A 12,550-nucleotide genomic window follows, 5' to 3' on the forward strand; every position below is an offset into this window, starting at 1 on the left:
AATATCCATCTTCCTTCTAAGTCATGTTGGCAGTTAGTAAACTCAAACCAGACTTAAAAAGTCATTGATATAGCTAACTGTGATCCTGTGTCTTTTTTATTTTATATCTGCTTATAGACTTCTATAGAGACACTGGAGGCCACAGATGCTGGAATCTGGAGCAACACACAAGATGCTGGAGGAACTTGACAGGTCAGGCAGCATCTGTGGAGGGAAATGCACAGTTGACATTTTGGGTCAAGACCCTTCATCTGATCCAGCCTGTCCATTTCCCTCCACAGATGCTGCCAGACCCGCTGAGTCCTCCTCCTCCAACATCTTGTTTTTTTTGCTGTAAACTTCTGTAATCGGGCATAGTGTGACAACAGTTGTCATACCGAATCACCTTCACCATAATTCCACTGATGAGTCAAAGTGTAACCAAATACGACAACATAGAAGGAGGCCATTTGGCCCATCAGATCCATGCTGGCTCCCAGCAGAGCAATCCCAGCAGTCCCGCTCCCCCTCTCCTTATTTCCTTTGCGGACCTGCAGCTTATTCTCCATCACACATGCCAATCAACTTTCCTTTGATTGTGTTTGCCAACTTACCTGCACTAGGAGTAATTTAGAGAGGCCAATTCACCTACCAACCAGCATATTTTTGGGATGTAGGAGGAAACTGGAGCATCCCGGGGGAAATCCATGCGGTCAAAGGGAGAACGTGCATATTCCATGAAGGCAACACCCGAGGTCAGGATTGAACCTGTGAGACAGCTGCACTACCTGTTGCACCAGCCAGCCATGGAGCCACTTAATCATCTGAGCACAGCAGAAAATTTACAAATAGGTAAAACCCAAATCTTAACCTACAGTATCTTACTTTAGCTTGGCATATATTGCATCAACATTCAGCATAACATTGCTTTGTATTGTATTGCACTGGGCCTCACTTTAAGAAACAAGTTGTCATAATGTTACATGCATGGAGGAAGACAGAAAGAATTAAACAAGTTAAAATGAAAGAAAGGTATAAAATTGTGCAGGGCTTTGATTCAACAATAACTTGAATACTTTTCCCAGTTTGGGCACTGAAACACAAGGGAGACATTTCAAACCCTGGCTTCAGCATTGGAGGCTGAGGGGAGACCTAACAGAAAGTTATAAAATTATGGGAGGCATAGATAGAGTAGATACTCTTTTTTCCAGGGTGGAAATGTCAAATACAAGAGGGCATAGATTTAAGGTAAGGGGGGAGGAGTTTAAAGGAGATGTGCGGGGCAAGTTTTTTACACAGAGAGTAGTGGGTGCCTGCAATGTGCTGCCAGGGGTGGTGGTGGAGGCAGATACGATGGAGGCATTTCAGAGGCTTCTAAACAAGCACATGAACAGGCAGGGAATGGAGGGGTACAGACCACGTGCAGGCAGGTGGGATTAGTTTAATTTGGCATCATGGTTGGCGCAGACCTCTTGGGCCAAAGGGCCTGTTCCTATGCTGTACTGTTCTATGTTCTAGACTCTATCCCTTGTAATGAATGATGGTATGAGAGAAAGCTGGGCTCTTTAGCTTTGAAAGGAAGCGAATGAGAAGGTTGAAGAATGAGAAGAATGAATTTCATAGCTGACCATGAAATAATTAACCACAGCCAACTGTGAGATAGTTAACTGCTCTGTGAAGGTGAACTGGGAAAGCTGGTTCAAACAAGAAGTTCAGGTTCAGAGAAAGGCGAATGTAACGCACACAAAATGCTGGAGGAACTCAGCGGGTCCGGCAGCATCTATGGAGGGAAATGAACAGTCGTCGTTTCGGGTCGAGACCCTTCATCGGGACTGGAAAGGAAGAGGGCCGAAGCCAGAATTAAAGGGTGGGGGAACACGAGCTGGTGGGTGATAGGTAAATCCCGGTGAGGGGGTGGGGGGAAGGTAGGTAGGTGGGGGAGTGGGGTGGGAAGTGGGAATGATGTGAGAGGCTGTAAGACTTCAAAGGAAGGAGTGAATTCTCCGATCTCAGTGCTATGGTGTGTTTGGAAACAACTGAGGCTTCCCGGTGCAACAGTCTTACTGACCTTAGCTCCACACACAGCCTTTGAGTAAGACTTATCACCAGGAGTGTGAGGTCCCTGATGGGCATTGGAACCCATGGAGTTCATTTCTTTGAGGTGGGGAGGAGATCAGTCATGGGGTCTGTTAAGTGGTGGAGAGGCTGTTGTTTCCTGCAGTGTGGTCAATGTGGACTGAATGCCTCATGAGTCTCAGCATGAAGGAATCCATTACCATGAATATTCACCCAAACACAATCCAAATATGGGCATTCTGCAAAAGACAAACTGCTGGAGGAACTCAGCGGGTCAGGCAGCATCTGTGGAGGCAGAGGGATGGCCAGCATTTCGGGTTGAGACCCTGCATCAGGACTGAGAGTGTAGAGGGGGGACAGCCAATATAAAGAGGTGAGAGGGACGGGCGAGAGCCGGTTCTGTATACACAGAAGGAGGTTCTTGGGATTGTGCAAGCCGCTTTTGTCAATGAAGAGGTGGTTGGGTGTGGGTGGGGAGGTGTGTGTGTGTGTGGGGAGGGGCAGTGCATGGGTGCGGGGGGGGGGAAGAATGTGGGTGGGGAAGGGGGCACGTGTGGGTGGGGAGGACTAAGTACGTGGATGGAGAGAGGGAAGTGCGTGGGTGGGGAAGGTTCAGTGTGTGGGGATTGGGAAGTTTGTCCTATGGATAAGGAGCATTGTCCTGTCTGCATTGGGAACGTTATCCTGTGGATTTGGGAACATTATCCTCTGTGGATTTGTTTGGTTACAGTGTGTGTAATCAGGTAACACTTGTGTTTTGATTGATATGTTCCTTGTAGTTTAATAACGCTGTTAATTTCTTGAAATTTATTAGTTGTAATAATACACCAGAACAATGAATGAATTGAATGAGTGGGCGGGTACTTACCGAATGCCTGTGATTTAATTGTGTCATTCACTGGGAATACCATGTCAGTGATAAAGGAACCTAAATATAAAAGCACAAAATTACTTCCTTCATTCTCCAAAGTTGATGACAAATACATGTTAAAGTTTCCTTGACGTCTGCACCATTTTTGGCCCTCTATTGCGACTAATACCTTCAAATCGATTAGTTTCTCCAAGAACCCAGACAGAAAATAAAATTATATTAGCTAACAAACTATTTCCACTGATGGATTTTGGAATCACAAGGGGAATGTGTGTAAGCAATGACCGCCCTCTATTAGAACAACACAGAGCAGGGAGCCACTTGACACAAGTGATCTGAAAACCGATCATGATATTTATACAGACAATGATAGGATCTTCATGTGTAGAGATACATTTGTTGGTAGAAATTTGAGGTGGGCCAATCTTGCGAGGGCAGGGATCCATGGATTTCCTCTGGTTGCTCCAGTTTCCTTCCATGTCCTAAGATGTGCAGGTTGGTCGATTAATTGGCCACTGTAAATTGCCCCCAGTGTGTCGGTGAGTGGTAGAATCTGGGGGGAGTCAATGGGAATGTGGGGGAGAATAAAATAGAATTAGTGTAGGCGTGGTCTAAATGGGCACAGACTCAGTGGGCCGAAGGGCCTGTTTCCATGCTGTGTGACTCTAAAACAATACAAATACTCAACAGAAACACGTCATCCCTCCTGATCAAGATGCCTCATGACTGAAAAATGAAGGGAGCATTATTATTGGCTCACATTGGATTGGTATTAATCCAAATTCAGCTGCAGCCTAGGTTAGCGTCACTGACAAGCCACCCCACGTCAAATACTTCACATCGTGAATCACCATGTATACTCTGACTTTGCATTCTTTGTTTGCTTATAGTTTGGAAATAGCATAAGGATAAGGTTCGGTTTTTCTTCCCCTGCTTGTATAAGCCGAGCCTGCCACCTAACCATTAACAACTCATTAGACAGCTTAACTACCCTCATTTTGACTCACCCTATCACAGACATTCCCTTCCACACAACCATCTCCCACCTTCTCCCCGAATGAAAACCAACTAACATCCCTCCCTTTCACAGTTTTGATGACACGTCGCAGACCCAAATCATTGACTGTTTCTCTTTCCACAGATGCTGCCTGACCTGCTGAGCTTTTTGATCATTTTGTTTCAATTTTAGACTTCCAACAGTTTTTCTGTCCTGATTTTCAAAAGAATTGAGTCACCGAAGCACTTAATTCTGGCTCGGAGCTGAGGTCATTCACAACCCTCCCACTCCTGAACGCCCCAGAGATCTCTCAGGCCCACATCCGGATTCTTGCCACAGAGCTAAATTGGTACAGATGGACCCACCTGTACTTCTCATTGACTTTATGTTAAGGATTCCATTTCAACTTGTCACCTCCTCTTCCCACAATAGACCAACTAGATTTCAAAATGTCCATAGTTCGAACCAGATGTGAATCACGCTAAAAACCTGTCAGAAAGACTTTGTAACAACTTCTCACATAAATTTATCAAATTGCGTGTTGTGTTGAACAATGATGAAGAAACAGAGGCTAGGATCAGAGACACTTTGTCCTTGAGAATAACTAGGCCTCAGTGGTCGCACTTTTCTCTCATGGTTATAAGGTTGTAGCTTTACCTTTATTGCTTGGGTACAAAATCTAGAGCTTCAAGATCCTTGGAGTGAACATCACCAATAGCCTGTCCTGGTCAAATTGTGTAGATGCTACGGCCAAGAAAGCTCACCAGCGCCTCTACTTCCTCAGGAGGCTAAAGAAATTCGGTATGTCCCCTTTGACATACACCAACTTTTATCAATGCACCATAGAAAGCATCCTATCTGGATACATCATGGCTTGGTACGCCAACTGCTCTGCCCAGGACCGCAAGAAACTGCAGAGAGTTGTGGACACAGCCCAGCGCGTCACGGAAACCAGCCTCCCCTCCTTGGACTCTGTCTTTACCTCTCGCTGCCTTGGTGAAGCAGCCAGCATAATCAAAGACCCCACCCACCCGGGTCATTCTCTCTTCTCTCCTCTCCCATCAGGTAGAAGATACAGGAACCTGAGGGCACGTACCACCAGACTTAAGGACAGCTTCTACCCCACCGTGATAAGACTATTGAGTGGTTCCCTTATACGATGAGATGGACTCTGACCTCACGATCTACCTTGTTGTGACCTTGCACCTTTAAGCAACTGCACTTTCTCTGTAGCTGTGACACTTTACTCTGTACTGTTATTGTTTTTACCTGTACTACATCAATGCACTCTGTACTAACTCAATGTAACTGCACTGTGTAATGAATTGACCTGTACGAACGGTATGCAAGACAAGTTTTTCACTGTACCTCGGTACAAGTGACAATAATAAACCAACACCAATACTTGCCTCTCTGCTCTATCATTAATGGCTGCCCCATTGGCTGCAGGAACTTGCTGCTCCACTTTAGGTTCTCGAGGCTGCTGAAGAGCAGTGGGCCCAGAGGTCCGGTCGCGTGGCTGAAGATCTCGAAGGACATGGAGCACAGCTGCTCGCCGGTGACGTCGAAGTCGTGAAAACGGATGCAGTTGGCATCCAGCTGGTTGGCATCCAGAGTGTGCTGGAGCCACTCCCATACGTGGCACTTGGTCCATAGATGGGGAGGTGTCTGCAGCCACGAACCCCCACAATACCCACCTGGAGCTGGAGGATACAAAAGGGATGGAAACGTTATGCCAAATTTTGGAATACGTCGAGCACCTGTCCTGAAGAAGGGTCCTGACTCGAAGCATTGACCGCCCTGCTTTTCTCCACGGATGCTGCCTGGCCTGCTGAGTTCCTCCAGCGTCGTCGTGTTTTTCATCCCGGTTCCGGCATCTGCAGTCCTGTTGTTTCTCACCTGCCCTCAGTCACCAGGGGTGACCCAGGGCTTCCTGTTCCCTGCCACTTTAATTCTCCATCCCACTCCCACTCTGAGCTCCCTGTCTGGGACCTCCTGTACTGTTACAACGAGGCCCAATGCAAACTCGAGGAACAGCCCCTCCACTTCCGTCTGGGCACGTTCCAGCCTGCAGGACTCAATATTGAGACACTAGAGGCTGCATGAAGTCATAGAGTCATACAGCACTGAAACAGGCCCTTCGGCCCAACTGGTCCATGCTGACCAAGATTCCCATCTAAGCTAGTCCCATTTGCCTGTATTTGGCCCATGTCCCTCTAAACCTTTCCTATCCATGTACCTGTCCAAGTGCCTTTTAAATGTTGTTAATGTACCTGACTCAACCACTTCCTCTGGCAGCTCATTCCATATACTGACTACCCTCTGGGTGAAAAAGTTGCCCCTCAGATTCCTATTAATTCTCTCCCCTCTCACCCTAAACCTATGCCGTCTAGTTCTTGATTCCCCAACCCTGGGAAAAGCCTGTGTGCATTCAACCTACCTATGCCCCTCATGATTTTATACACCTGTGTAAGATGACCCCTCATTCTCCTACGTTCCAATGATAACAGTCCCAACCTGCTCAACCTCTGTCCATAACTCAGTCCCTCAAGTTCCAGCAACATTCTCATAAATCTCCTCTGCAGTCTTTCCAGCTTAATGGCATCTTTCCTATGGCAGGGCAACCAAAACTGAACACAGTGTTCCAAATGCGGCCTCACCGACGTCTTGTACAACTGCAACATAACGTCCCGACTCCTATGCTCAATGCAGATGCTGGAATCTGGAGCAACACATAAGAAAGCTGGAGGAGGGAAATGGACAGTCAAGATTTTGGGTCGAGACCCTTCATCTCGACTGAAAGATAGGCAGTACAGAATGGTGAAGGGAAAGGGTAGAGCAAGAGCTGGCAGGTGATAGGTGGATCCAGGTGAGGAGGGGGTGATGGGCAGATGGAGAAGGGGAGGGCGGGAGTGGCGACAGAGGCCGGGAGGTGATTGATGGAGGTTACAAAGATGAGGGAGTCTGATAGGAGAGGAAAGTAGACCATGGAACAGAGGGAGGGAGGTGGGGAGGGGAACCAGTGGGAGGATGAAGGGCAGATGTAGAGAGTGGGGGAGGGGAAAGAGACGTGGTGACGGGGGCTAGGTAGACCAGGAGGAGAGAGAAAATGGACAGAGGGGGACCAGTGAGAGTTCTTGTTTTGCTTTCGGGCAGCAGGGGTAAGCCTGCAATCAATTTTTAGTGTAGTACTAAGTCGATTCTTGATAAGGAAAAGGGTGAAAGGTCACCAGGCGAGGCGGGAATGAGAAGAGAAGATCAGCCATCGTTTTATCAAGGGAGCTGCTCCTGTTCCAGATTCAAACCATAAAACAGGAGGCACAGTTTGCTGAACTCTACAGAGGAGGGACACGGGCACTCACTGGTGCCTCACGGTGCCTCAGCTTTTGTTCCCTCAACTGCAGATAAGAGCCCACCTGAGGAAAACTAATCAAACCTCCAGAATTTGCCTGAAGCCTCCAAGAATTAATCTTCAGAACATTGGTTTTAGCCATCCAGGGGGAACATTATCAGACAACTATCATTTTGCATCTTTCTTGCAGGCTTTCATTGATTAGTTTAAAAAACAGGTACCAGCACTGTGAAAAAGAGGTGGTCCAGCCAAGTGTCAAAACTCATGCAATTGGCTCAGGGTGTATTAATGTTCCAAGTGATGGGACCAACTGGTGTACCCCATAGGATGGTTGCATTGGGTGGTCAGGAGAGCTTGGGGTGGAGTTATGTGGCAGCCATAGGCCGGAACTCTGGTGATAACTGGAGGAAGGTATAAGGGGGATCTCAGGGGTAAGTTCTTTTACACAGAGAGTGGAAGGTGTGTGGAACGCACTGCCGGCAGAGGTTGTGGGGGCAGGTACATTAGGGACAATTAAGAGACTCTTAGACACATGAATGATAGAGAAATAGGGGGCTATGTGGGAGGGAAGAGTTAGATAGATCTCAGAGCAGGATAAAATGTCGGCACAACATCGTGGGCCGAAGGGCCTGTACTGTGCTGTGTTCTATAACCTGAATTGCAGTAGCCATATACAGGTAGTTCTCCTATAATGCGATGGTTGCATTCCTAAGAAACCTTGTGTTATAGAAAATCGCATTATTAAAGCAATTGGGTCAATTGGAAAAGGGGCCGGAGAGTTTCAGACTTGCAATAACAAAGTTATTTTTCCCATAGGATTTTCAAAAATAGCGGTGTTTTTTTTAATATCTGTGGGTTGTTACAGCAAGCTGAAAATACCAAAGGCTGTGTGTTACATTGTTTAATGGAACATCACAGGTATCAGTGGAAGGGAGTGCTTGTCAATTTCCACTGGTCTCCCAGGGTGAGACTAGCAGCCTGTGTTCTTAGAGGCAATGGCCTCTGATTGCTGTGGGGATGTTACGTGGAAAGAGGTATTTTTTCAAGACAGTTTTTTCTCTTGATTGTCAATTTGCAAAGTAACTCTTCAGTGGTTCTCTAGTTTCCAATCAAAATTGTGTTGTAACCAATCCGGCCCACGTAATACAAATAGTGTTCCCTAATTCATCAGTCGTGTTGTATCCAATTTGAGTTAGCCCATGTTATAGCAGGATTACCTGCACACAATGGGGCTACAAGAGCAGGTCAGAGGCTAGGAATCCTGTTGTGGATAACTCACCCCCTAACTCCCCAAGGCCTGTCCACCATCTACAAGGCTCAAGTCAGGAGTGCGATGGAACACTCCCCACTTGCCTGGGTGAGTGCAGCTTCAACAACACTCAAGAAGCTCGACACCACACAGTCACTCGATGGGCACCCCATCCTCACCCATTCACTCACTCCACCACCGACGCACAGTAGCAGCAGTTTGTATCATCTACAGGATGCACTGCAGCAACTCACCCAGACTCCTCAGTCCCACCACCTCTACCAGCTAGAAGGACAAGGGCAGCAAAAGCGTGGGGTACCCCCAACTGGGAGTTGCCCCCCCAAGCCACACACCGTCCGGACTAAAATCGCTGTTCCTTCACCGTCGCTGGGTCAAAACCCTGGAACTCCCTCCCGAACAACACTGTGGGTACACCCACACCTCAGCGGTTCAGGAAGGCAGCTCACCACCACCTTCTCAAGGGCAATTCTGGATGGGCAATTAAATGCTGGCTCAGCCTGTGAAGCCGACGTCCCTTGAATGAATAAAAAAAACTCTTCTGGTTACTTAATCTGCCCCCACCCCATCACAGTCTTCTCTGGTTCTTTCCTCCCCTCTCTCTGTATCTCACAACAGTGGAGGTGCAGGTTACTGAGGGAGTGACGTGGGCACCCACTGGTGCCTCGAAGGTGCACAGGTTTTTTGCACCATCAGATCTCTGCACATTCGAGGCAAACCGAAGGCAATGGAGTTATCAAACTTCCAGGGTTTTCCTACAGCCTCCAGGAATTAAAGACCGACCTCCAGGACATTCCAGACCGCCATCCAAGGGAAACTGCAGGGTAAGAGCTACCTTTTTGAATTGGTTTCATCTTCAACTTTCCCCCGTTCTGATGAAGGGTCTCTGATCTAAAACGTTAACTCTCTTTTGTGTTCATTCTCTGAAATATTAACTCTTGAAAGGTTTCTCTCTCCACAGATGCTGTCTGACCTGCTGAGTGTCTCCACCCTTGTTCTGCCTTTCATTCGGATTTCCTGCATTTGCAGTAATGTGCTATTAGTCCTTTGAAACTGGGTCCTGTTTACTGCTGCTCTTGCAATAATTATCAGCAGGGGGAGATTATGCTGAGTTCTTCTGAGCTCATCCTGACCTCCACTGTCCTGAAGGATCAAGGGTTTGTATCAAGCAATAAGGATTGGTTCAACTCACTTTGCTGAGTGAGAGCATCACATGGTTCTTTGCCACTGCATGACTATGCTGCAGGAGACGGGATCAACTTACGGAGTATAGAGTCATAGATTCGTGGAGTTATACAACATGAAAACAGGCCCTTCGGCCCAACTCGTCCATGCTGACCCAAGATGTCACCCCACTTGACACATCCGACTGAACGCCTCTGCCTTGGCTAGTCATGTGCTGCGTTCCATCGCCTTGGAAGACGGGGAGGTTCTTGAAGCCGCCACTCCCTGTTTAGTGGCCTGCTGCTAATCCCAACAGGGTCTGCTGTGGAAACCCTTCACTCTGTCTACTGCATGTGGCTTTGGCTGCTTAACATGCATGCAGTCCTTTGCAAATGCTTTGCCAGCCTTTGTTTTATTCATTTATGGGAATGATGGCATCACTGGCAAGGCCAGCATTTATTGCCCATCCCTTAATGCCCTCGAGAAGGTGGGGGGAGGGGGAGGAACTATTATCTTGAACCGTTGCTGTCCTTCTGGGGAAGGTGCTCCCACAGTACTGTTGGGGAGGGAGTTCCGGGATCTAGACCCTGTGATCATGAAGGAGCAATGACATATTTCCACGTCAGAGTGGTGTGCAGCTTGCAGAGGAAGCTGCAAGTGGTGGCGTTCCCCTGCGCCCATTGCCCTTGTCCTTCTTGTTGGTGGAGGTGGTGGGTTTGGGAGGTGCTGTTGACACTGCACCTTGTAAATAGTACTTACAGCAGCCACTGTGGGCTGATGTTGGAGTAAATGATGCAGAGTGATGGAATGGGTGATAACCAAATGGGTTGCTTTGCCCTGTATATAATTTCATAGATTTTTCATATTTTTTTATGACATAGAAGGAGGCTGTTCAGCCCATTGTGTCTATGCCAGCCATTGGAGCAATCACATGAATCTCATTCTCTCACTTCCCTGTATCCTCTCTCACTGTGTGTTTCGATGTACATGTGACTAATAAAGGTATGTGACTTATCTTATGTCTCTGGGATGTGGGAGGGATCCATATGGTCATAGGGAGAACACTGCAAACTCCACATTGTTCTGGATGGTGTCCAGCTTCTTGAGTGTAGTTAAGAACTGCGCTCATGCTGGTAAGTGGAATATGTACCATCACCTGGTGTCTTTAGAAGGTGATTCATTTGCTGCAGGATATCCAGCCTCTGAACACATCAGCACCCCTTTGTTAGGTGTGCCTGATGCTGCTCTGGCATTCCCTTCATTGGGTAGTTCCCTTGGCTTAATAATAATGATAAACTGGGGGATACGTTGGGTCATTCGCTGTTCTTATTTATACATCATTGCCACTGGGTTTTCAAAATTCATACTTTTAGTAAAGGTCTTGCACATTCAGCTGGATTATGTTTTTGATTCCTTTTTTCATGTGAGTATTGATCAAAGCTGAAGTGAGAGCAGCTGATATCAGTTCATTGGTTTGGTTTGACTGATAGGCTGTTTGCTGAAAAGATTCATTGATTTGGTTTGGTTCACTGGTTCATTGTTTGCTGAAAAGATTATGAGCAAATTGGGGTGCGGGGGGGGGTGGCAGACAGTATAAATGGGGGGGGGTGGAATCTCATCGAAAACTACTGGATACTGAAAGGCCTGGATAGAGTGGACGTGGAGAGGATGTTTCCATTGGTGGGAGAGTCCAGGATCTGAGGGCACAGCCTCAGAATAAGGGGACGTCCTTTTAAAACTGAGATGAGGAGAAATTTCTTCAGCCAGAGGGTGGTGAATCTGTGGAATTCACTGCCACTTGTGGAGGCCAAGTCATTGGGTGTATTTAAGGCAGAGATTGATGGGTTGTTGATTGGTAAGGGGGTTAAGGGTTACGGGGAGAAGGCGGGAGAATGGGGTTAACAAAAAAATCAGCCATGATTGAAAGGTGGAGCAGACTCGATGGGCCGAATGGCCTAATTCTGCTCTTGTGGTCTAAATGAGCTGGACAGAAAAGTGAATGTGTGTTGGCCGATGGGGGAAGGGACTTAATGGCTGTTTTCTGTTGCCAGCTCTCCTCTGGGTCAGAGCTTGATGCTCCGCGATGGGATGAATTGGATAAGTAACAAACTAGCGACTCCCCCTCACATCGCTCCCAAATTTTATTTCTAATGAAACCAAGGGAAATGAAAGCCAGAAAAGACATAAAATGAGCTTCCAATTTGCTTCCAAATGCACGCTGACCCCCGACTAACAAATGGGCACCATTTTTTAGTCGATTTTGTTTCGTAAGTCGGAAAACACACAGAAATCACTCGATAAGGAAGCACATAAGACTGATATGAGAGAACAATTACTAAAAGTGGAGAGAGTGAGGGAACTAGTTCTGCCATTTGTAGGAATTGAGGTATGTACGTACGTCAGACTTTTGAATGTAATAATATTTTAGGAGCTCGCTGGCATGTAGGGATGTCCATTAGCTGGGCATTGGTAATCTGGGAACGGCCAGTTACCATACAGTTGTCACACTCATGTTCCAAATTTTCAACGGGTGTTGTGAATGTTCCGTTTATTTAGCATTATTACATAATCCTACCGTTGCTTTCGAGGTCGAGGTTACTCCAAGCGGATGGTACTTGCTGTGGTGTAGGGTGGTTTCTGAACTGAGCATTCATAATGCTTCTGTCCTGCACCATCATGATCTGGAAACACATGGAGAGAACCAACTTAGCAATGAGCTCCTCTGGGCGGCCTCCCTGTAAAGATGGTTGAAGTCACCGCAACAAAAAGGAGAAAGAGTTACAACAGCTTAGAGGTGAGCAACCAACCAGGTCACCCACAGCATCAGGCAGAGGTTCTGCTGCC

At 47.1% G+C, this 12,550-nt stretch overlaps 1 protein-coding gene across 2 annotated transcripts in view; it reads right to left on the reverse strand.

The window, feature by feature from the left end:
• LOC127577928 (ETS homologous factor-like) overlaps window positions 1-12,550 on the reverse strand; it is a 40,799-nt gene that overhangs the window by 14,379 nt on the left and 13,870 nt on the right. For both annotated transcript variants that reach the window (XM_052029619.1, XM_052029618.1), the window contains 3 exons: window positions 12,282-12,387; window positions 5,333-5,626; window positions 2,924-2,983 (listed from right to left, as the gene is read on the reverse strand). In XM_052029619.1, coding sequence (XP_051885579.1) covers window positions 2,924-2,983; window positions 5,333-5,626; window positions 12,282-12,384 — 457 coding nt within the window. In that variant the 5' untranslated portion in view covers window positions 12,385-12,387. The remainder of the gene's footprint in view (window positions 1-2,923; window positions 2,984-5,332; window positions 5,627-12,281; window positions 12,388-12,550) is intronic.

Source organism: Pristis pectinata, chromosome 14, assembly GCF_009764475.1.
Source record: "Pristis pectinata isolate sPriPec2 chromosome 14, sPriPec2.1.pri, whole genome shotgun sequence".
Lineage (NCBI taxonomy): Eukaryota > Metazoa > Chordata > Chondrichthyes > Rhinopristiformes > Pristidae > Pristis > Pristis pectinata.